This window comes from Micromys minutus (assembly GCF_963924665.1).
Source record: "Micromys minutus genome assembly, chromosome: X".
Lineage (NCBI taxonomy): Eukaryota > Metazoa > Chordata > Mammalia > Rodentia > Muridae > Micromys > Micromys minutus.
The window spans coordinates 58,363,599-58,389,109 of record NC_137970.1 but is presented as its reverse complement, the minus strand read 5'-3'; the positions used below and the strand labels follow the sequence as shown (position 1 = coordinate 58,389,109).

Here is a 25,511-nt window from a genome sequence, read left to right as displayed (position 1 = left end):
ACAATTTATAAGATTCTGTTTCTTTAAATTTGTTGATATGGATGTTCTGGTCCATAGTGTGTTTATCTTGGTTATATCTCAAGTGAAGTTAAGAATATGTTTTGTTATACTATTGGATAAAATAATGTCCATTAAATTTGGTTGTTTAATTTTGCTGCTATGTTCAATTATGCCCATCTTCTAGATGTGGCAATTAATTCAAGGTAGGTGATAAAAGATTCAAGAGTAGATTTATTCATTTGCTTTAAAGTATATCAGTTTTTTCTCACGTATTTTAACACTGTTATCTGGTGCAAGAACTTGAGGACACATTATGACATTTTTAATGAAATTTATAATTTAATTTTGGTTCCTCTAAAGTTGGCTTTTTGAAATTAATATAGTTACTTCAGCTTTCTAAAATTTTTTCTGCATGTTAGTTATTACTCTCTCCCTTGCTATTACTAAATGTATCTATATTTGTATTTTAAATGAGTTTCTCTTAGTAAGCATATATTTATTTCTTCTTTTATGAACCTTTTATTATCTTTGTTTTTTTTATAATATTGTTTCAGGCTGATTTTAGTTTTGCTGCATTTTCTGAATCAGTATATAATTTAAAGGGAGCAAGTTTACCTCCAAATGAAAGGGGGAAAAAAAAAAAAAAACCTCAGGTTTGATGCTATTAGGATACACACACTATCATTGTTGTTATCATTTAATTGGACGATTCAGACCATTTCCTTCAATAGTGGTTATTAAACTAATTTAGGTAGGTATTTTCTTAATCTCTTTTACCTCATCTTCCTTCTTTTACTGCCATGCTAGGTTTTAGTGAAATTATTTACATACAATTTATAACAACCTCACTTCTTACCTTCCCTAGTCTCTCCTCTCCCTCTTATGTCATTTATAGATAAGTACATTATTTGACTTGGACTATTTTAAATTTAATATTTTTTTAGAACTTCATATATGAGTTCTATATTTATCACATTTCCACTCTTCTCTTAGCTCTCCAATTCCTCCCATATCCCTAGATTCTCATTCAAATCCATGAACTCTGTTTCTTAAATCACACACACACACACACACACATACACACACACATCGATAAATATATTCTTAGGGGTACACTTATTGTTGTTCACATTGCTCATATGTATATGAATTTATGGCTAATAGCTTGGGTTTGGATAAACTGGCCTGTTTCTGCAGAGGTTTTTATGTAGAGTTAGAGTTCATCTAAAAGTAGGTGGAAACATTACTACATAATACATGGATAGTACAAGTACCAATATAAAAGACTATTTTTTATTAATTAAATTACATTATAAATGTTTCCAGCCTTCCGGACCCAGCTGAGAGGAAGCTCCCCAGCCCTCTCACCCACTCCCACCTCACCCTGCTAGCATCCATCCTCCCTAAGGGCGTCAAGTTTCTACAGGATTAAGTGCTTCCTTTCTGGTTGAGGCCAGAAAAGGCAGTTCTTTGCTACATATATAGCAGGGGTGGGGGATCATGGAACAGTCCATGTATAATCTTTGATCAGTGATTTAGACTCTAGGAGCTCTGAGGGGTCCAGGTTAGTTGGCATTGTTGTTCTTCCTATGGTGTTTACTTCCCTCCATCTCCTTTAGTCCTTCCTCTAACTCTTCCTTAGGGGTTCCTGACCTCAGTCTAATAGTTGACTGTAAGTATCAGCATCTGTATTAGTCAACTGCTGGTACAGCCTCTCAGAAGACAGTCATGTCAGTCTCCTGTCTGCAAGCACAACATGTCGTCAGCAATCATTCTGAATTACTATCCATACCATATCTCTTGCATCAGGCCTGTGACAATAGTGCTGAATTTTTCCTTTTTTTTTTTTCAATTTGAATGACACACGGGTTTGTAGAATGCTTTTGAATTTAACATATTAGTGCACCTTTGACATGATTTCTTTATTTTTTAATGATTTTAGAAAATTTCTATCTCTTATTCAAACATGATTCATGATTGAAAATTCATGAGATTTCTGAGTGCTTATGAGAAAAGTTTGAGTAACAAGAAAAAAGGTTTTTTAACTTGTTTCTCCATAATATGGCTTGTTCTTGGAATGTGATTTTGTGCTGCTCCAAGGTATAATAAACAAAAGTCAGTTCACTTTAGTTTAACCATTATTTAACCTACTATTATTCAGAATAATGTTTCCAAGCACAAGTTGTCCTCTTGAGTCTATACAGTCTAAACACATTTGTCCTGGCATTTGTGAATATATACAACTTGAACTCAAGTTCACTTTGCTCATATGATTTTGCCTAACTCTTAGAATATAAATCATCTGCTTCCCTGAAGAAAGCTAGATATTATATAAGACTTTAGCCTGTCTCATTTTAAGGCCCCACTCTTCCAGGCTCACATAGCCAACTAAAGTGACAAGAGTCACTTATAATTTAAATAGTTTACCATTTGTATTTTTGTTTACTCTTTCCCTGTCTATTATCATTTTAGAACACTACATGGTGGGTAAATAATGTATGACTTTTCTTTTTCAGTCGGGAAGTTTTTAAATAATAAAAAGTATAATTTAATGAGATAAAGCAAAAACTAATAGTAATAGGGAAAACAGTTTAGGAAAATGTACAAAGACAGGTATAGATGCAGAGACCCACTCTTTTGCACATTCTGAGATCCCCCTAAAAATAAATTCTAATAAAAATGAATGCACAACAGACAACCACTTTGTTTTCTCTTTCAAAGTGCTACCAGAGGCCTGAGTGGGGAAGGATTGATGGAGATTTTAGCTGAATATTCCAAGGTTTCTCATTATCTGCATAATGTTGCCTGTGAGTCTGTGTTGTTTGCTCCCATCTGTTACATGAGGAAGCTTCTCTGATGATGGATGATCAAAGCACTGATATATGAATATAGCAGAATATCACTAGGAGCCATTTCATTGCTATGCTTTTTGTCATTGTTTAGAGTATCGATACTTGATTTTATTCTAGGTGTGGTCTGTCTAATCTCATATTCATGGTTACATGAGTAATGTCAGGTATGGACTCCATCTAGTGAAGTAAGCCTTAAGTCAAATTAGAGATAGGTTGGTGGTTGATAACACCCACAAGTTTTTGTTTTCCACCAGGGCCCTAACATATTTTGCATACAGATCACCATTGTAAATGAAAGTGTTGGTGGCTGCATTGATTTTTATGTTTCTCCTTTGGTAACTTGTAGAATACCTCCTATATCAAATACAAGCACACAGGGGTGAAAGTTCTGCAGGCACCAGCTCAACTTCTCTATCTTCATTGAGTTGCTTGAGTGTTATCTTAGTAATAGGACTTGCCATTAACTTTTAGAGAATAATCTGTGGTCTTGTCAACATCCTTGATTGTTCTGAGATTATCAAGGAACCCTCTTCCCAACAATTCAACTAGATGTAAATCAATTCTGGTTTTCTCTTGTCACCAAAGGATGTTTTCAGAAACAAGGAGTCTTTTGTTGCTGATGTTATTGAGCATTTCTTTAATTATCCTACAGATATTTACCTTTTTCTTTGGGGAATTTTCTGTTTAAATCTATACCCCAGGTACAATTTTCTTATTTATTTTATTTAAGTTCTTCGAATTCTTTCTATATTTTGGATACTAGTTCTCTATCAGATTTAGGTTGATAAAAATATCATTTCTCCTCCTGTAAGTTGTCATCTTGTCTGAATGATAGTGTCATTTGTTAATTTCATGCTGTCACATTTATTAATTGTTAAATACAGTCCATTAATAGTGATGCTCTGTTCATAAAGTTTTATTTCTTGTGCCTGTGAGTTCAGAATTATTTACTTTGTCTATCTTGTTTTATGTTTATGTATTTGTTCAGTGTTATAGGTAGGGGCCTATTTAGAGTCTTCCATATGTGGTCATCCAACTTGAGCAGTGCATATTTTTTTTTTTATTTATCAAAAATCAGGTGTCCAAAGGTACATGAACTGATGTCAGGGTCCTTATTTGGATTCCATTGGAAAAAAAAAATGTCTGGTTCTCTGCCAGTACCTCATTTCCTTTATTCTCTCCTGGATTGTCCTGCATATCTCTAATCTCTCCAGGACTTTTATCATGAGGGTATGGTGAAGTTTGTTAAAGGCTTTTATGCAAATAATTAGATGATCATATGGTTTTTGTATTTCAGTTTTTTTTATGTTTGGTGACATTTATTGATTCACTTGCCTTTAAGATGATGCCTAAGCAATCATAATAGATGACCTTTTATATGTGTTTGAGGGTTTACTTTGTATACATTTTATTGTAATTTTGTAACTTTATTCATAAGAAAAATGGGCTATGATTCTTTCTTTGATGGGTCTTTGTGTGGTTTAAGTATCTCAGTCATTGGGATCTCATAAAACAAACTAGACAATGTTCTTTCTGTTTCTTCTGTGGAATAATTTAAAAAGTTTTGACAGAAACTCATCTTTCATTTGGGAAATTTCTCCTGACTAATTTCAGCTTCACAATTGGACATTATCCAATAAAAGTTGTTCACTGTAATGTAATGAAGACCTTTTTCTTCTTTCATGTATCTATTAAATCCTTTTGAGTTTTTTTTAAACGACTTTATTTTACAAAACAAAGATAAATGTACAGATTTTAAAATTTTTTTGCTTAAAATTATACATTTTTGTCAGTACTGTTTTTTCAGACATTAAAATAATTTTTACATAAAACCATGTGAATATATTTTTTTACTCAGTACTTGATTTTTTCCAAGGGCTTGACAGTATGCATTGAAAACCTAATAGTTACAATAAGCGTAAAGTACATGCAAAACAAAACGCAACATGGAAAGAGTCAGTCTTCTTGTTTTGTAAATAAATGTATATTTTTTTGTTTTCTTTATTTCTTGGACTTCATACAGTCTGTGAGTTGTTTCTGGGGGAGTGCAAGCCTCTGGGGTTAGCATCCCACTATCAGTGACTGCATATTATGTCTGTTCTTTTGTGACTGGGTTATCACACTCAGGATGATATTCTCTAGATGCAGCCATTTTCTTAAGAATTTGGTTAAGTCATTGTTTCTGGTGGCTGAGTAGTATTCCATTGTGTATATGTACCACAATTTTTGTATCCATTCACCTTCTGAAGGACATCTGGGTTCCTTCCAGCTTCTGGCTATTATAAATAGAGCTGCTATGAACATTGTGGTGCATATATCTTTGTTGTGTATTAAAGTGTCTCTGGTGTATATGCCCAGAAGTGGAATAGCTGGGTCTTCAGGTAGTACTATATCCAATTTTCTGAGGTATGGCAAGACAGTTTCCAGAGTGGTTGTATTAGCTTGCAACCCCACCAAAAGTGTTGAAGTGTTCCTCTTTCTCCGCAGCCTCGCCAGCATCTGCTGTCATCTGAGTTTTGGATCTTGGCCAATCTGACTGGTGTGAGGTGGAATCTCTGGGTTGCTTTGATTTGCATTTCCCTCATGGCTAAGGATGTCAAGCACTTCCTCAGATGTTTTTCGGCCATTCGGTGTTCCTCAACTGAAAACGTTTTGTTTAGCTCTGTACCCCATTTTGTAATAGGGTTATTTGATTCTCTGGTGTCTAGCTTTTTGAGTTCCTTGTTCACCTTGGATATTAGGCCTCTATCAGATGTGGTGTTGGTAAAGATCTTTTCCCATTCTGTTGGTTGCCGTTTTGTTTTCTTGACAATGTCTTTAGCCTTACAGAAACTTTGCAATCTCATTAAGTCCCATTTGTTAATCTTTGACCTTAGAGCTTGAGCCATTGGTGTTTTGTTCAGGAAATTTTCTCCTGTACCTATGTGTTCTAAGGTTTTCCCTACTTTCTCATCTAATACATTCAGAGTATCTGGTTTAATGTGGAGATCTTTGATCCACTTACACTTGAGCTTTGTACAAGGAGATAAGAACGGGTCTATTTTCATTCTTTTGCATGCTGAGTGCTAGTTGGACCAGCACCATTTGTTGAATAGGCTGTCCTTTTTCCATTGAATGTTTACTGCTCCTTTTTCAAAAATCAGGTGACCATATACATGAGGGCTCATTTCTGGATCTTCTATTCTATTCCATTGATCCACATGCCTATTTCTGTACCAGTACCATGCAGTTTTCAGCACAATTGCCTTGTAGTATAGCTTGAAGTCAGGGATAGTGATTCCCGCAGATGTTTTCTTGTTGTTGAGGATGGATTTCACTATTCTAGGTCTTTTGTTGTTCCATATGAACTTGCACATTGATATCTCCAATTCCATGAAGGACTGTGTTGGAATTTTGATGGGGATTGTCTTGAATCTGTAGATTGCTTTAGGTAGGATGGCCATTTTTAAGATGTAGATCTTTCCAATCCATGAGCATGGGAGATCTTTCCATTTTCTGAGATCCTCCTCAATTTCTTTCTTTAGATGTTTGAAGTTCTTGTCATACAGACACTTGCTTAGTTAGAGTCACACCAAGGTATTTCACAGTTTTTATAACGATTGTGAAGGGTACGTTTTCCCTAATTTCTTTCTCCACATGTTTGTCCTTTGAGTACAGGAAAGCTACTGATTTGTTTGAGTTAATTTTGTATCCAGCCACTTTGCTGAATTGTTTATCAGCTGTAGGAGTTCTCTGGTGGAATTTTTGGGGTCACTCAAGTACACTATCATGTCATCGGCAAAGAGTGATGTTTTTATCTCTTCCTTTCCAATTTTATTCCCTTGATCTCCTTTTGCTGTCTAATTGCTCTGGCCAGGACTTCCAGTACTATGTTGAATAGGTAGGGGGAGAGTAGGCAGCCTTGTCGAGTCCCTGATTTTAGTAGGATTGCTTCAAGTTTCTCGCCATTAAGTTTGATGTTGGCTGTTGCTTTGCTGTATTTTGCTTTTATTATGTTTAAGTATGGGACTTGGATTCCTGTTCTTTCCAGGACTTTTAACATGAAGGGGTGTTGGATTTTGTCGAATGCTTTCTCAGCGTCTAGTGAGATGACCATGTGATTTTGGTCTTTGAGTTTGTTTATATGGTGGAATACGTTGATGGATTTCCTCATGTTAAACCATCCCTGCATCCCAGGGATGAAGCCTACTTGGTCCTGGTGAATGATCCTTTTGATGTGTTCTTGGATTCGGTTTGCAAGGATTTTGTTGAGTATTTTTGCATCAATGTTCATAAGTGAGATTGGTCTGAAGTTCTCTTTTCTTGTAGGGTCTTTGTGTGGTTTAGGTACAAGGGTTATTGTAGCCTCAAAAAATGAGTTGGGTAATATTCCATCTGATTCTATCTTTTGGAATAGTTTGGCGAGTATTGGGGTTATATCCTCAATAAAAGTCTGATGAAATTCTGCACTGAACCTGTCTGGACCTGGGCTTTTTTTGGTTGGGAGGCTTGTGATAACTTCTTCTATTTCTTTAGGTGTTATAGGGTTATTTAGATGGTTTACTTGGTCCTGATTTAACTTTGGGACCTTGTATCTGTCTAGGAATTCATCCATTTCCTCCAGATTTTCCAATTTTGTGGAGTATAAGTTTTTGTAGTAGGATCTGATGATTTCTTGAATTTCCCCAGTTTCAGTTGTTATCTCCCCACTTTCCTTTCTGATTTTGTTAATTTGGATACTCTCTCTTTGCCCTCTAGTTAGTCTGGCTAGGGGTTTATCAATCTTTTTGATTTTCTCAAAGAACCAACTCTTGGTTTTGTTGATTTTTTCAATGGTTCTTTTTGTTTCTATTTGGTCTATTTCTGCCCTAATTTTGATTATTTCTTGCCGTCTACTCTTTTTGGGTATATCTGCTTCCTTTTGTTCTAGGGCTTTTAGCTGTGCTGTCAGGTTGCTGATGTGAGCTCTCTCCAGTTTCTTTGTGGAAGGACTTAGGGCTATGAGTTTTCCTCTCAATACTGCTTTCATTGCATACCATAGGTTTGGGTATGTTGTGTTTTCGTTTTCGTTGAATTCTAGAAAATCCTTAATTTTTTTCTTTATTTCTTCTTTGACCCTGCTATCCTTTAACAGAGCATTGTTTAGTTTCTATGTGTATGTGGGCTTTTTGTTGTCTTTGTTGTGGTTAAATCCAGCCGTAGACCATGGTGATCTGAGAGGATGCATGGGAGTATTTCAATCTTCTTATATCGATGGAGGCTCGTTCTGTGTCCAATTATGTGGTCAATATTCGAGAAGGTGCCATGGGGTGGTGAGAAGAAGGTGTATTATTCTTTTACTTTGGGATAGTATGTTCTGTATATATTTATAAATTCTAGTTGGTTCAAAGTCTCTGCTAGTTTTGCAGTGTCCTTGTTCAGTTTCTGATTCCCTGCTCTGTCCATTGGTGAGAGTGGGGTATTAAAGTCTCCCACTATTATTGTGTGGGGTGAAATATATTTTTTGAGATTTAGTAGGGTTTTTTTTATGAATCTGGGTGATTTTTTATTTGGAGCATATATGTTAAGGATTGAGAGTTCCTCCTGACAGATTTCCCCGGTAATGAGTAAAAAGTGTCCTTCCTTATCTTTTTTGATAACTTTTGGTTGGAAATTTACTTTATTTGATACTAGAATAGCCACTCCAGCTTGCTCCTTGGAGCTGTTTGCTTGGAAGTTTTTTTTTCCCACCCTTTTACTCTGAGATAGCGTCTGTCTTTGTCTCTGAGATGAGTTTCCTGTATGCAGCAAAAGGCTGGATTTTGTTTATGTATCCAGTCTGATAGTCTATGTCTCTTTATTGGGGAGTTGAGACCATTTATGTTAATAGATATCAAGGAATAGTTGTTTCTGTTTCCTGCCATTATTGCTTTTTTGGGTTGAGTTGTGTCTGTGCTTTTTTCTTCTTTTAGTTTTCTTGTTTAGGAGTTTTCTTGTTCTTACTAGGCTGTATTTTCCCTCATTGTATTGGGTTTTCCACCTATAATTTGTTGTAGTGCTGGGTTTGTGGTCAGATATTGTGTGAATTTTGATTTGTCTTGAAATATCTTTGTTTCTCCATCAATGGTGATTGATAGTTTTTCTGGGTATAGCAGCTTGGGCTGGCACTTGTGCTCTCTTAAGGAGTGCATGATGTCTGTCTAGACTCTTCTAGCTTTCATAGTCTCTGTTGAGAAATCGGGTGTGAGTCTGATTGGTCTGCCTTTATATGTTACCTGACCTTTTTCCCTTACTGCTTTTAGTATTCTTTCTTTACTTTGGGCGCTTGATGTTTTTATTATTATGTGTAGGGAGGTATTTCTTTTCTGGTCCAACCTATTTGGGGTTCTGAAGGCTTCTTTTATGCTTGTGGTCATCTCATTCTTGAGGGTAGGGTAGTTTTCTTCTATGATTTTGTTGAAGATATTTACTGTGCCTCTTAGCTGATACTCTTCTCCCTATTCTATTCCTATTATCCTTAGGTTCGGTCTTCTCATTGTGTCTTGGATTTCCTGGACATTTTGGGTTAGGAGCTTTTTGTTTTTTGCATCTTCTCTGGCTGTTTTGTCTATGTTTGCAATGTTGTCTTCTGCCCCCGAGATTCTCTCTTCGATCTCTTGTAATCTATTGGAAATGTTTGCTTCTGTGACTCCTGATTTCTTTTTTCGGTGTTCTGACTCTAGGGTTATCTCTTTTAGTGTTTTCTTTATTGTGTCAATCTCTGTTTTAATTTCCCTCTTCCATTTCTTTATTTCTTTGGTTCTGTTTTCCTCTAGTTCTTTGAGTTCTTTGAGTGTTTTTCTTGTTTCTTCTTTAAAAGCTTCTGAATCTTTTTGCTTTTCCTTTCTTTCCTGTTTAAGTAACCTTATCAGCGTTTTGAGGCATGATTTCAGGTCTGTGTCTTCTTTTTCTGGAGTGTTTGGAATTCCAATGTTTGCTGTTATGGGAGAGCTGGGCTCTGGTGTTGCTAGATTGTCTTGGTTCCTTTGGGATATACTCTTTCTCTTTCCTCTTGCCATTTTGTTGTCAGTGATATGTTCTTGCCTTTCCCTTGTATCTGGTCTGTGTCCCTGGTTCTCCACTGGTTGAGGTGTCAGATGGGTCGAGCCCTGTTTTATTCCTCAGAGTTTTTGGGGGTGTGAGCAGAAGTTCCAAAGTTCTGTTTCTGTTTGTTGGATCAGGCACTGAAGGGCAGGGCAAAGCAGGTGGTGCACTTTCCGTGTGTACTCCACAGAGATCTTTCTGCTCCCCTGCAGCCCAGATCTACCACCCACCATTTGCTCAGCCTCTATGAGCCTCCGTTCAGGGTGGCAGATGGGCCAGGCTCTGCTCTGCGTCCTGAGCTCGCCTCCGGGCAGAAACAGAAGTTCTAATTTTCTGTTCCCAATCGCAGTTGCTCAGCCTCTATGAGCCGCCGATCTGGGTGGCAGGTAGGCCAGGCTCCGGTCTGCGTCCGGAAGTCACCTCCGGGTGGAAACAGAAATTCTAATTTTCTGTTCCCAATCACTGGATTGGGCAAGGCGGGGCAGGGCAAGTTATGGTGTGCACTTTCCGTGTGCACTCCGCAGAGATCTCTCTGCTCCCCTGCAGTCTTGGTCTCCCACTCACCAGTTGCTCAGCCTCTATGAGCCGCCGTTCCACCTGGCAGGTAGGCCAGGCTCTGCTCTGCGTCCTGAAGTCGCCTCCGGGTGGGTCATTTTGAGTTTTTAATCTCTGTTTACATTGTCTGTGTTTTAATATATTGTTCCACATTTCCATTAATTCAGCACATTCATCGGGCATTTTAAATTGTCAGTGGGTAACTTAAAATAGGTGCTACATCTGAATCAGCGCTGATGTTTTCTTTGTATCTTTATACTATGTTTAATCTTTGTGTGTGTGTGTGTGTGTGTGTGTGTGTGTGTGTGTGTGTGTGTGTGTGTGTGTACAAATGTGCTTGTACATGTATATCTTGGGTCAGAGACCAAATTATCCTTCTTTCTTCAATATCTTTTCACCTCAGTTTTGGAAGCATGATTATTTTACTGATCTTAGAGCTCCCTGATTCTGTTATAATGGCTTCAGAAGAGTTTTGCAGATCCCAGTTCCTTTGGCCCCATCCCATGGAGTGCTTAGATTATAGACCCACTACTGTGCTCAGGTTTGTCATGTGATATAGGGATATAGACATATGTTCTCAAGAACTCATGAGCCATTGCATCAATCCTTGGAATGTATTTGAATCATCTTTTCATGACCTGTGTTTTCTGGTTGCTGGTTGAAATTTCCATTTTATTTATTAGGTGCATCATGTCTGAAAACACTGTCTCTATAGGGAAATGTTTTAGTTTGAGCAATATTTGAGTTAGACTCAGTTAAGTGTGTAATTGGTGGTATTCAGTTTTCCTCTTGTTTACTCCAGTGTTCTTGTTTCTGAACCCCAGATTTTGTTTTACTCTCTAGGAAATTCAAAATACATGGTAACTGAAGCTTTTTTGTTCTTTCTGCTGTAACAAACTTCTTATTGTATAAAGTCCTTATTCTGGTGATGGTATATTATGAGGCGTAATTGTTTCAGAATTCTTGTATTATTTCATCCCCAGGGTTCAGTGGGGAAAAATACTCCTTTGAAAAGGAATAATAGCTCTCTATTTCTAGAATCTTGTTTACAAGAAATGCAGTATTTTATTTAATTAAATTAATGAAAGATCTATTTTACAGCAAAAAGTTTTAAGAGTATTTTAATCCCTTGTAGAAATCACATAAAAAGAAACTTGTACAAATCATCTATAGTCATATTCAAAGTACTATTAGTCATTATAATTTAAGTAAGAATTATTCTGTGTAATTAATTATTAATGTCTTTACATTTTTCTATTTGTAGCACTCAGAATAACCTGATATATGTATATTTACACTGCTACCTTATAGGTATAAAAATTGAGACTAGTATTCTCTTGGTGACTTCTCCAATGTAGCACAATTACATAATTTTGTAAAAAATGGAATTTGAATCCCAAGTCAATATGGTCCTTGCTAATATTCTGTTTAGCAACCTCACATATACTAACATACTTTGATTTTATTCTGCTGCTTTGCCTCCCCAGTTACTTATATGATATAAATTCCATATTTTCAAAAAAGTCACTCTTTATTCCTTCCCATAGTTTTGAACTATATATACCTTGTTGACTCGAAATAGACTAAATTTTGCCATTCCAAGAAAACTAGAAGGTCTTGCCTTGTATTTTTAACACATGCAATTTTGTCAGCATAGCATACGTACGATTGCTTAGAAGGTGATTCTGCTGAAGTGGATTAAGGGAAGGAGCACCACCAAGGCCTGGCTGGCCAGCAAGTGCTGCATGAGCAATTCCGTGTTGAGGTCCAGGAGCAGCAAGTGGAGATTGTATCTTATCTTTATCCCAGGAGGATTCACTTCCACCTTAAAAAATTGAAATGAAAAGATATCAGTTGATAGATTTTCCATGAAAATAATTAAATCTTCATTGTAAAACTGTACTAAATGTTCCTGATAGAAATGTTTTAGTGATCTGCAATCTCACAGTCCTAACTTCAGACCCATGAGGACCTACAAACACTGGGAGCTATCTTCCTTGGGTAAGTCATAGAGCTTCCTTTTCTTCCCCTTTCTAACCAACCCTCTTCTATTTGCAAACCTACAAGCATCATTCCAGACCTGTATCCTCCTCATGTGTGCTACTCTCCCTTGGTACGTAGCTTCTTTCCTTTGTCTGCATTCTTCAACACACATGCAACAATCACAAGCCAAGAAGAGATTAACAACTCAAAAAGACACATAACAAAGGGTGATGCTGATATAGTAATGCAAAGCCTTCTGATTGAAAATTTCAGTTCTGGGCTGGAGAGATGGCTCTGTGGTTAAGAGCACTGATTGTTCTTCCAGAGGTCCTGAGTTAAAATCCCAGAAGTCACATGTTGGCTCACAACCATCTGTAATGAGATCTTATTCCCTCTTCTGGTGTGTCTGAAGACAGCTACAGTGTACTTATATATAATAAATAAATACATAAATATTTTTAAGAAAAGAAAAGAATGTTCAGTTCTAGATGAATTAGCACCTGAATTTATCTAGACATTCAAAAGCTAAAATTCCTTCTTAAACCATTCAAAAATTTAAAAAGGAAGGATCACTCATAACTCATCCTATGAAGCCATTCCAGGTAAATATAAAATAAAACACCAAAACTGCAGATTGTTAATTCTGCTGAAGAAAGATATAAATATCTTCAATAAAATATTCTTAAACCTCATAAAACATTATGATCAATAATGATCTAGTTGGTTTTATTCCAGAAACACAGTATTAATATAACATACATAAGTTACTAACTATAATAAATGGGCTTAAAAATGAAAATCTCATGACCACCTCATAAATAATATCAAAAGTCCCTTTTTATTGGTTATTTTATTTACATTTCAAATGTTATCTCCTCCTTCCCAGTTTCACCTCCAAAAACTCCTTATTCCATCCCCTTTCCCCTGCTTCCATGAGGGTGCTTCTCCACCCACTCTCACCTACCACCCTGTCATTTCCCTATGCTGGGGCAGCTAGACTTCACTGGACGGAGGGTTAACCCTCCCCTTGATGCCAGACAAGGCCATTCTCTGCTACATATTCAATTGGAGCTACGTATCACTACATGTGTATTCTTTGGATAGTGGTTCAGTTCCTGGGCGCTCTGGGGTGTCTGTTAGATTGATATTGTTGAACCTATGGGGTTGAATACCCCTTTAGCTCCTTCAGTCCTTTCTCTAATGCCCTAAATATAGTATTGGAAGTAATATGCCTAAATATATTCAAGGCTATATATAGTGAACCTATATCTAACATTATCCTAAATTGAGAAACCTTAAAGCAATCCCACCTATTAAAATCAAGAAAAATAGAGGATTAATTGGAGAAAAGACAATCCCAAGGCTGCCTCATCTGGGGATCCATCCCATATGCAGCCACTAAACCTGTGCAATATTGATGATTCCAAGAAGTCCTTACTGGCAGGAACCAGATATGGATGCCTCCTCAGAAACTCTGTTAAAGTCTCACTGATACAGATGAGAATGTTTGCAGCTAACCATCAGACAGAACACAGGAACCCCAATGAAGGAGCTAGAGAAAGGTCTGAAGGATCTGAAAGTGTCTGGAATGCCATAGGAAGAACAAAATTATTAACCAACTAAACCCACCACAGCTCCCAGGGACTAAAACACAAACCAATGAGTTGGGATGGAGAGACCTATGGCTATAGGTGCATATGTAGTAGAGTATGGAATTCTCTTGTATCAATGATAGGAGAGGCCTTTGATCGAGTGAAAGTAAGTTTTCACATTGTTGGGGAATGCCAAGGCACTAGGATGGGAGAGGGTGGTTGGGAAAGGGAGCACCTTTATGGAGACAATGGGAGTGGGAGAGGGATGGGGTTTAGGAGGAAAGGGAATAACAACTGAAACATAAGTATAGATAATGTCCAATAAAATATTAAAAATTATAATCAAGAAAGGGCTATCCACTCTCTGCTCCTTTTGAATATAGGGTTGGTAGCATCAGCTGGAGCAAGAAGGTAAGTGAAGAAAATTAACGGGATACAATAGGAAAAGAGGAAGTCAAATTACCTTTATTTGCAGATGATATGTTATATAAAACGTATCCCAACAATTCCTCTAGGCAAAATTTGGAAACACCAATTTAAGTAGAGTGGAGGAGAAGGAAACAAACTTTAAAATTTGATATATTTTTTATAATACAACAAAACAAAGCATAAAACAAAGAAACTCCTAATGCTTATGGGCACCTACCAATTTATAATGGCATCAAAGAAAATAAAACCTCCTAAAATCAACATAAAGAACCGAGAAGACTTATTCAATGAAAATTTAAAATTTCCAAAGAAAGAGACATGCAAGGCCCTAGAATATAGAAAGACGTATTCTTGGATTGGTAAAAATGACATTGTGAAAATGATGATATTAAAAAATCAATTTAAGTGCAATATTAGTGCAATTCCAATAAAAATTCCCAAGACATTTTTTACAGAAATAGAATGAAACCATTCTAAAATTCCTATCGACTTAGAGAAGACCAGGATAGGAAAAATAAAACAAACTCATTTGGAACTAGAAAAGACCAGCATAGTTAAAGCAATACTGATTAAAAAGAAGACAGGAAGGGCTAGTATTTCATACTTCAAGGTATTTTATAGAAATATTGTAAGAAAAACAATGTAATATTGGCACAAATACAGACAAATAAACTAAGAAAATAAAACAGAAGACACAAAGATGAATACTCAAAAATACAGCTTTCTGATATTTGACATTGAGGCACAAAAGCACATAGTATAGGAAAAAAATCTTCAAGAAATGGTTCTCCGTATTGGTTGCTCTTCACAAACTTACGTAAGCCCCTATTACAAAAGATAACACTTCTGTTCTTTATTGAACATAAGAATTTTGAGCTTGAGCAAATTAGAAGCTTTACCCCTACAACTATCTTTCATTGTTTTGAAAGATACTCTACATGTTAATAGAGGACATGGGTATTAATCAACAGAGGTGCAAACCCTCCAGCTTACAACAGTGACTTGCCTTCAAGATATAAGGCTGCAATAGTCGCACAAACTTTATGAGAGTAACCAATCTCTGTTGCAGTAAATATTAAAATGGAAGGCTTAACCTTTAATCGGCCACCGTGTTCTCAGTCAGAGGGCACTGCTTTAGTATGGATTGCATGAACTCTCACTCAGCCCATGAGCTACACTCTCCACAAGATTCCCTTCACAGGTGGTTCACTCCTCCTGCCCCAGATGAAATTACTGCCCCAGAGTTTTCGATACTCCACTGCCCATTACAAACATCACTCCATAGCCCAGTAACTTTTCATACAGGTTTATATATTGGATTATCAATCCACAAACCCTCTATACCATAACATTACATCAGATAGACAAAAAAAATTACAAACAGCCCTTCTATATGAGATAGAAGACCTATAAAATCCCTTAAAATATTCCTATCTACTTATTGCCAATTAAGGCCACCAGGATCCAGGTCTGCTTTCTCTGGCTCTATCTTGATTTTCTCCCTCAATCTCTGCTCCTTTTCTGTTTTCCTACTTTTTATCCACCTACATCTCTACTGTCTGATCATGTATCACTTTAACATAAATCTAATTAGATTTAAGATATACTCCACAAAAAAAAACCCATGCATGGCACACCTAAAGTGGCGAAGGACCTGAGACTTTATAGTCCTAGGAAAAACACAAATACTGTTCTGCTAAAAGACATATCAATAAAATAACTTCTAATGACATTCTGATACACACACACACACAGAGACACACAAACATGCACTCCTGCACACTCATGAGTGTGTGTGAGTGTGTGTGAGGCACTAACATATATGTTATGTGTCTCACACAGCCATCATCAGAGAAACATCTTCTGAAGTAAAAGAATACTAACACAGAGACCCACACCTTACAATGTGCAGATAGTGAGATATTTTTGAGTACTAAGTCTAAAAGTACTGCTTTGTTGACCCTCTTGCCTCAGGGCAATATGTTGAAAATGAGACAAAAAGAGACAGAATTGATAGAGGAATCTAAGGAAACATTGCACTCCAGAGAGAGAGAGAGAAGAGAGAGAGAGAGAGAGAGAGAGAGAGAGAGAGAGAGAGAGAGAGAGAGAGAGAGAGAGAGAGAGAGAGAGAGAGAGAGAGAGAGATTAAAACACATATGGACTCAGAGACTCAGAGACTGTGGCTGTATCCACAGGGTCTGCACAAGTTCAAGCCAGATGGAGTGTAAGATCTGGACAGGTGAAGAGGATATGAGCTCGTACCACTAACGAAGAAGCTTTCTGAAAATAATGCTCAGGTAGAAAGTAAAAAATGTTTTCTCCAAAAAAAAGGATCACTTAGTCTGTTTATTTATTTGTTTGTTTGGTTGGTTATTCACTTTATATCCAGATCACTGTCATGCATCCTGATACCTTTTGCTACAGTCTTCTCCTGCCTCCTCTTCGTCTCTGAAAAAGTAGAACCCACATTGGGTATCACTCTACCCTGGCACATCAAGTCACTGCAAGGCTATGTATTTTCCCCCCACAGAGAACAGACAAAACAGCAGAGTTAGAGGTATGTATTCTATAGACAGGCAACAGCTTTATGGATAGGCTTTGCCTCAGTTGTTTGGGATCCACAAGAAGACTCGGCTGCACATCTGCTATGTATATGTAGGGATCCTAGGTCCAGCCTGTGTATTTTCTTTGGTTGGTGGTTTAGTCTCTGAGAATTTCCCAGGGTCAGGATAAGTTGACTTTGCTTGTCTTCTCATGGAGTTCCTATCCCCTTTGGGGCCCTTAACCCTTTCCCCAATTCTTTCACACTTCCCACATACGTAGAAAACTCCTTTTTTTTTTTTTTTTTTTTTTTTTTTTCTCCAAGGAGGACCTTTTGTGACTAAAAGTTATTACCGGACTCAAATGCAACAGTTCTAACCCCATATCCTGAGTTCATGAGTTAAGACAAGGAAACATCATATTTTCATAATTTTTATAAGCGAAGAGCATTTCCTATATTAATATAGGTTTTGGATCAAATGGGGAGAAAAGTATTTGCTAGGTCACAAACCAATACAATCATTAAGTTAACCTTATTTCAAAGTTGTTTATGATAGGAAGTTTGTTTTAATTATTGACACCTGCTTACTAAACCCCAAATTATCCTTTTAATCATGTTGGGGTTTGGTCAACTCAATGAGACAATTCAAAACTTCTCCAGCTTTACCAATTGTTTTCTTTTCATCCAGATGTTTGATGTTGTACTGTCACTGACTATGAACAGGGGAATAATTTATGATTTGATACGATCAATTAACTTAGCCTTTACAAATTTAAATTTCCATTTAAATCAATAAAAAATTATTACATGGTAACAAAGAGGGATGGTGGGGGAGGGTAATTCTTAATAAATGATGAAACTAACTAAATTGCAATACTTAGAATTGATTATAGTAAAATTGGACCAATAAAGATGATAAATGCAAGAAAATACAAACATTTGAAAGATCAATTATTAAGCAAAAAACTTAGCACTGTGTTCAAGATATGAATTACTGCACCATTACAGAATTATAATCTGTAAAATGATGAACTAAATATAAACAAAGACATATAAATTTAGAAGAGACTAAATTATAGCACATGATATTTATTGTTGTATTAAATGTTGTATTGCTGTGTTACAGCAGCAAAAACACACCAATCCTAGGCTCAAAAAATGTGAATATTTGTCCCGCCATCTCCATGAGCATGTCCCCATCCCCATTCCCCACTCCTACCTCTCCAGAACTCCCCACTCACTGGGGCCTCCAGTCTCTTGAGGGTTAAATGCATCTTCTCTGACTGAGTTCAAACCTGTTAGTCCTCTGCTGTATATGTGTTGGGGATCTCATATCAACTGGTGTATGCTGCATGGTTGTTTAACCAGTGTCTGAGAGATCTAGGGGTCTAGGTTAGTTGAGACTGCTGGTCCTTCTAAAGTGTTGCCCTCCTCTTCAGCTTCTTCCAGCTTTTAAAGAATTCAACCACAGAGGAGAACAGCTTCTGTTGATTGGTTGGGTGTAAACTGTATTTGACTCTTTTGGCAGCTTGTTGGATCTTTTAGAGGGGAGTCATGATAGGTACCTTTCTATAAGAGCTAGGTAGCCTCAGCAACAATGCCAGGTTTTGGAGCCTCCCCTTGAGCTGAATCCCAATTTGGGCTGAGAATCTATTAAGAATGAGGACACCCTGAGTTTTGCAGGCAAATGTATAGAACTAGAAAATATTATTGTGAGTGAGGTAACTCAGACCCAAAAGGACTTGCATGCTATATACTCACTAAAAAGTTGATATTATTTTTTTTAATGTAGAGTACCAAGTATGCAATCCACAGAACTCAAAAAGTTTAACAAGCCAAAGAGCCCAAGTAAGAATGCCTCAATCCCACTTGGGAGAGAGAAGAAAGCAATCACAGGATGGGAGATGGAGGGAGGAATAGGAAAGGAACCAGGAAAAAGAAGAGGAGAACATGATCAAGTATTGATTTGCAAGGAACAGGACTGAAGTTCTGAGGGCCAGCAGATAGAATGGAAACAGGCAAACTTGGGAGACAGAATGTGGAACAACCTTCTAGAATGTGCCAGAGATCCGGGAAGTAACAGACTCTCAGAACTCAATGGGAGGGACCTTAGATGAAATGCCCAACAGTGGGGAGAGGCAACTTATAGAGCTCACCTCCAGCAGAAAGACAGGATATCAAGTGAGGGATAAGGTTGGCATCCCACAGTCAAAATTCTGACCCAGAATTGTTTATCTGAAATAACTGCTGATATATGTGCTACTTTTTTATGTACTGGCTCCAGTTAGAAGGGATAGATCTTATAACTCACCAGTGGACTTCTTTTAACTTAACATAGCCTCCACTTTAAAGGGACTATTTATAATCTCATTTGAGAGTTATAATTTTAATATTCATTAAAATTAAAAGGAAGATAAACCATATATAACAAATGATTAACACATTAATACTTCAGTTGATTGGCTAGTTCAATCATTGCCATACCAGGAGGCACATATTCTAAACATGAATTTTAATAAGCTGAAATTTAGCAGAAATATGCATCCTTAAAGTCAATCCATATGATAAAGTGAGGAACTGTGAAGATGTCATTTTTTAGAGTGGATTGACAAATTTTTATTAGATTAGTTAAAACCTTAACTTTTCAAATTCTAAGTTTTCTTTTTTCCCACTTTTTTATTAGATACTCTGCATTTACATTTGAGATGTTATCCCTTTACCCTACCCAGCTCTCCCCCCCTTCAATTGCCTTCACAAAGAACCACTCTTTTCTGATCTCCCTCTCCACCTCTTTGCATTGGCATTCCCCTATCTACATTCGGGAAACAAAATGTTTCTCTGGAACAAAAGTCTCTTCTCACATTGATGTCAGACACTTCTATCTTTAGCAACATAAGCAACTGGATCAATAGATCTCTCAAAGTGTGCACAAAGGTTGGTGTTTTACTCCATGGGAGGTTTCAAGGGTTTGGTTGGTTGATAATGTTATTTTCCCAAGAGGTTGCAACCCCTTTCAGCTATATTTTGACCTATGTAAAAACATATGTGTCTGTTGAAAGACCCCCACAGAAGGGAGACCCTCAATCAAGTCTCAGGATAACACGACCCCCCCAAGAACTCACGAGAGACTGTCCTTGCTGCAATTGCACCAGGTTTTTTTTTTTTTTTAATGAACCAGTGCACTGGGGTCGAGACTCATGTCCCATGCAGGGGTAGAGGAGTCTGACCCCAAGTGGCTAGGAGAGGGGGTTTTTAAATGAAAAGACCACAACCAAGGGGGAAGGGAGTATGTCATTGGAGAATACAAAAAACACCAGTGAAGAATCATAAGGGAAATACCTGGTTTCTCAAGATTGCCTATAAGATAAAAATTACCAGTGAAGAATCTCGAGGGGAACATCTGGTGTCTCAAGATTGTTTATACGGTGAAATTTACTAGTGAAGAATCGTGAAGGGAACATCCGGTTTCTTAAGACTGTTTATGATGTGTTATTTAACTTTTATGTTTTTATGGTCAGTCAGTTTCTGAAACAGAGTCACCCTGACCTTAAGGCCATAAACTCTTTATGGGCTGCCAGTTCCTGAAACAGTCACCGAACTGGCTATTCTACATTTTTGGCTCTACTCTACCTGCTAGGGGTCTGTTAGGGGATCAGGATTTATCCTGGTCTTTCACTGTAAGTACATGGACCTATATCAAAGTCCTCAATTTTATCCCATTGATGAAAGTGTGTTTAATGCCAGTACTATGTTGATATTATTAGTGTAGCTCTATAGTATAATTCAAGGATGGTTATCCTACCAGTAATTCTTCAATCGTTTAACACTTTTTGCTATCTTGTTTTACTGTTTGATTTTATGTGAGTATCCATATGAAATTTAAGAATTTTCAATTATTGTCAAGAATTCTGTTGAAATTTTAAAGGAGGTTATGCTGACTCTGTAGATTGCTCTTGAGTGGATGATTACTTTAACAATATTAACCCAACCATTCTAGACAAAGGTCAAATTTACAGACTAGAGAAAAGAAATTCTCTTCAATCAACAATCCTGGTCAAAGTGGATGACTACATGTAAAAAAAGTAAATCTAGACCCTTAGAGTTCATCAAACACAAAAGTCAACTCCAATGCATCAAGGACCATAACATAAGGCTTTATTTCTTGTAGCTGACAAGAAAAAGTAGGGATTACAGCTGAACTCAATGGCAGAAAGATGTTTTCTGAGTAGGATCCTAGTCATTAAGACCAGCAGTTGAAAAATAAGACAAATCACTCTCTAATTTGATTTAAGACCAAATCAATAAGAGGAAATCCAGGACTGGTAGTAGCAACCTAGCCAACTATCCATAGCTAGTAAAGTCATAGATATTAGACATTAATCTATAATAATCACATTATTAAACTAGGGTTATCCCTAACTACTTGACTGTATTCAAAATATATGTCCTCATGTACATATATAAGTGTAATTCTCAGTCCAATCCAAAAAAATAAATAAAATGAACAAGCAAACAAAAAATACTTCTTTTTGTAACAGATGGAGAGAATTACTGAAAAAGACAATTGAAGAAAATGCACAATTTATGCTTCTAGGACAGAGCCCCAACTAAATCTTTAGGATCATTGGAAAAGCAGCAATAGAAATACTGTAACCACCAGAAAAAAACGGAAAGGTTGATATAGATTTGCTAAAGCTGTTGTATTTTAATGTTAATTTCATTTCCCCAAGAAGGGCTACTTGATTCCAACTGAACCTTCCCATTTTAATTAGTAAAATAATGAAAAGGAGTGACTGGGTGGGGCGAGGGAAGTAGAGAGGGCTGAGAGCTCAGAAGAGGTCAGAGGACAGAGAGTGAAGGTCATCTTGGCAACATGGAGCTTCCCAAGGACCACCTAGACCCAGGTGATATTAATTGGCATTAAATATCTATGAACATTAAAGGTTTTATAGGTCTAGCATCTTATATGAAGGGCATCTTGTATCTTTGTCTATTTGATGTAATCTTGTTGTGTAGAGGGTTTGTGGATTGAGAATTGAACATATAAAATGCTATGAAAAGCTATCGGGCTGTAGAGTTGTGTTTGTGTGTGATTTTGTGGTACAGAAATACCCGGGACAGAAGCAGAGAAAAAGTGGTAGTAAACTGCCAAGGGAAGGGAGTTACATGGACAAGTTGGGCCCTGGTGGCAGTTCAGACCGGGCAGCAGAGGTGCATAGGGCTCTGTATCAGGGTCGGGCCTGAGGAAACGGGCCAGAAAAGAGATAAACTGATTTTACTTTTTAACATTTACTGCAACAGGTTGATGAAAAATTGTGCATCCTAGAAACTGTCAGAAACTACATTCATGCACTTTCATAAATATGGCTGCCTGAACATGACTAAAGCAAGGCCAACAACATTAGATATGCTAATACAGAGGCCTCAACACTAGAGAAATAACCGTAGGCAAAAATACTAAGAGTTGGAGAAATAGTCTGTCCTAAAGAAGAGTACACCAATTTGTTCTCTAGTGCCAAATAGTCAGTTCTGAATTCAAGTAACATTATATAGGTTTTATAAACACACACACACACACACACACACACACACACACAGAGGCATGTGTACGCACTACTCCCACAAACACACACACACACACACACACACACACACACACACACACACACACACATATATATATATATATACATATATATATATATATATATATATATATATATATATATATATATATATATATATAGAGAGAGAGAGAGAGAGAGAGAGAGAGAGAGAATGAGGTATCATAGATTTCGAAGAGATCTAGGAAGTATATGGGAGACTTTGTAGAGAGGAATGGGGAAGAAGAAATTATGTAATTATATTATAATCTTCAATTAAAAAAATTAAAAAACAGCAATATAACCTGAAGGCAGATTCCTTTTATTTGATCACAGTGATTAAACATAGCAGAAAATTAAAAATAAAAATAAAATAAAGGATACAAAATAATTTTTACTTAATAAAAGAAAACAAAAAACCCAGGACATTGAAATTCCCCCTTAAAAAAACCCTTGTTACAGGTACACAATTATTCATGTGAAGAAGCCTATGGGAATGGGAAAATGTCTTTTTCAGTAACGTATGCAAGATAATTAGAAAAAAATTAATAACCCTAAGCATCAAGAAAGCAAACAATTCAAATTTTAAAAATGAACAAAGGAATAAATAGTTACCAAAATATAGACAAAACAAACTGCTGAGAAATAATACATTTTAAAATGTTTAATATCCATAGCAATGGGGAAAATGCAAATGTAAAAATGAGCTTAAAGGTAGTTGCCCTGTAATAAGGCAGGGAGGTATGTATTCCACCACTAAATACCACAGGCTAACAACCAAAGGGATTAATGGCAAGAACAGGTAATCTTTTATTTGTTGGTCAGCAGGGACTCATAGTAACTCATAGTGACACCAAATGTTACCTGTCATTCCTCTCAGCTGCACTCCAGAACTGGAGTAATACATGCTTTTGGGGAGAATACCACATATTTGACTCCTAAAACATTAAAAATCAGGTTGCCACTAACCTGGAAGTTTCATCCTGAGTAGCTATCTCAGTGCTGGAAGGTGCTATGCAGTGTACCTAAGGAATAAAGTAAAGGACTGAAGTGGCAAAATATGCCCACCAGTGTAATAATAACATGAATGTTATGGAAGTAAACAATCTGTTGGATTTGTGGGCCACTCACCAAGGTGGAACCTATACCTGGCACTATTATTAAGGCCAAGAATGTTTGACTAGATAAGTCAGAAATCCTAGGGGAGAATATACTACTATTCTTTTAAACGGATATCATATTAAACCAACTCATAAAAACCTATTATTATATGCATAGTTTACTGCATTTAATTCTTCCTAATTGGGAAAGGTTTTTTTTTTTTTTTTTTTTTTTTTTTTTTTTTTGGTAGATTAGTACTAGCACAGAGACCCATTACTGTGTTCTATCAGAAGAGAGTTGGTGAGTGCTTAGCACTGAAAGGAATATCCATATTATTTCCCTTCCTTCCAGATCTGAATGGTCATTGCAGAAATAGGGCAGGAAAGATTTTAGGATCCAGATATTATGAATTACTATAATGAAATAGTGTTTTCCAAATGCAAATGGACATTTTAATGATATGAACTCACAGCAACATATATGAGACCTCTGCAAGCCTAAGCTAGTAAAATCCAGTCACAAAGGAGCAACATAGGCATAGTTTAATGAATAATTGAGGAGTTGTTTGTACACCATAGCTTCTGGGAATGGAAGAATCAAGTTTCCTTAAAGATGAAACCTCAGGTCACATGGTCACTCTGGGCATGCCCCAGGGGCCAGCACTATACTAGCAGTATTTGAACAGTATTTGGACTTGATAAGTTAAAATAAATGACAAGAATGGAGATGAACATATACCTGGGAGTAGGTGAGGGACTTGGATGCAATCAAAAGATATTTAAGAAACTGTCAAATAGTAATTAAATTAAAATTCTCCTTTGTGATTGCTTTCTTATTTTCCCCAAGTGAGACTGAGGTGTCCTTACTTGGACCCTTCAGTTTGTTGAACTTTTTGAGGTCTGTGGACTTTATCTTTGGTATTTTGTATTTTTTTGGCTAATATCTACCTATTAATGAGCACATACTATGCATGATCTCTTCGATCTGAGTTACCTCACATGGGATATTTTCTAGTTCTATCCATTTGCCTGCAAACCTGAGGATGTCCCTGTTCTTAATAGCTGAGTAGTATTCCACTGTGTAAATGAACCACATATTCTGTATTCGTTCTTTTGCCATGGGACATCTGGGTTGTTTCCAGCTTCTGGCCATCACAAACAAGGCTACTACAAACATAGTGGAACACATGTTCTTTGGCAGGGTGGGGCCTCTATTGGGTATAGGCCAAAGAGTGGTATAGCTATGTCTTCAGGTAGACATATTTCCAGTTTTATGAGGAATTTCCAGAATTGGTTGTACGAGTTTACAATCCTACCAGCAGTGGAAGAGTGTTCCTCTTTCTCCACATCCTCACTAACATGTGCTGTCACCTGAGTTTTTGATCTTGGACATTTCGATTGGTGTACGGTAGTACTCAAGGTCATTTTGATTTACATCTGTCTGATCACTAAGGACTCTTAACATTTCTTTAGGTGCTTCTTAGCCATTTGAGATTCCTCTGTTGTGACTTCTCAGTTTATTTCTATACCCCATTTTGATTGGGTTGTTTGTTTTTTTTATGGTAAGCTTCTTGAGTTCTTTGTATATTTTGTGTATTAGCCCTCTATTAAGTGTGGGATTTAGTGAAGGTATTTTTTCCCAATTGGTAGGTTGCCTATTTGTCTTACTGACCTAGGAGGGAAATGGAATGGGGGGGGGGGTGAGAAGAGAGAAACATGATCTGGTATTGGGTGGGGCAAAAGGACTGAAGCCCTGAGTGCCAGCACAAAGAATGGAAACAGGCAACCTCAGGAGGTAAAAAGTTGGAAGGACC

The 25,511-nt window shown here is 36.9% G+C and overlaps 1 protein-coding gene across 1 annotated transcript in view; it reads right to left on the bottom strand.

Annotated features, from left to right (window-relative positions):
- DACH2 (dachshund family transcription factor 2) overlaps positions 1-25,511 on the bottom strand; it is a gene marked incomplete at both ends in the record, with an annotated part of 540,251 nt that overhangs the window by 127,608 nt on the left and 387,132 nt on the right. The window contains one exon of the mRNA XM_080910121.1: positions 12,115-12,273. Within this exon, the coding sequence (XP_080766247.1) occupies positions 12,115-12,273 (159 nt within the window). The remainder of the gene's footprint in view (positions 1-12,114; positions 12,274-25,511) is intronic.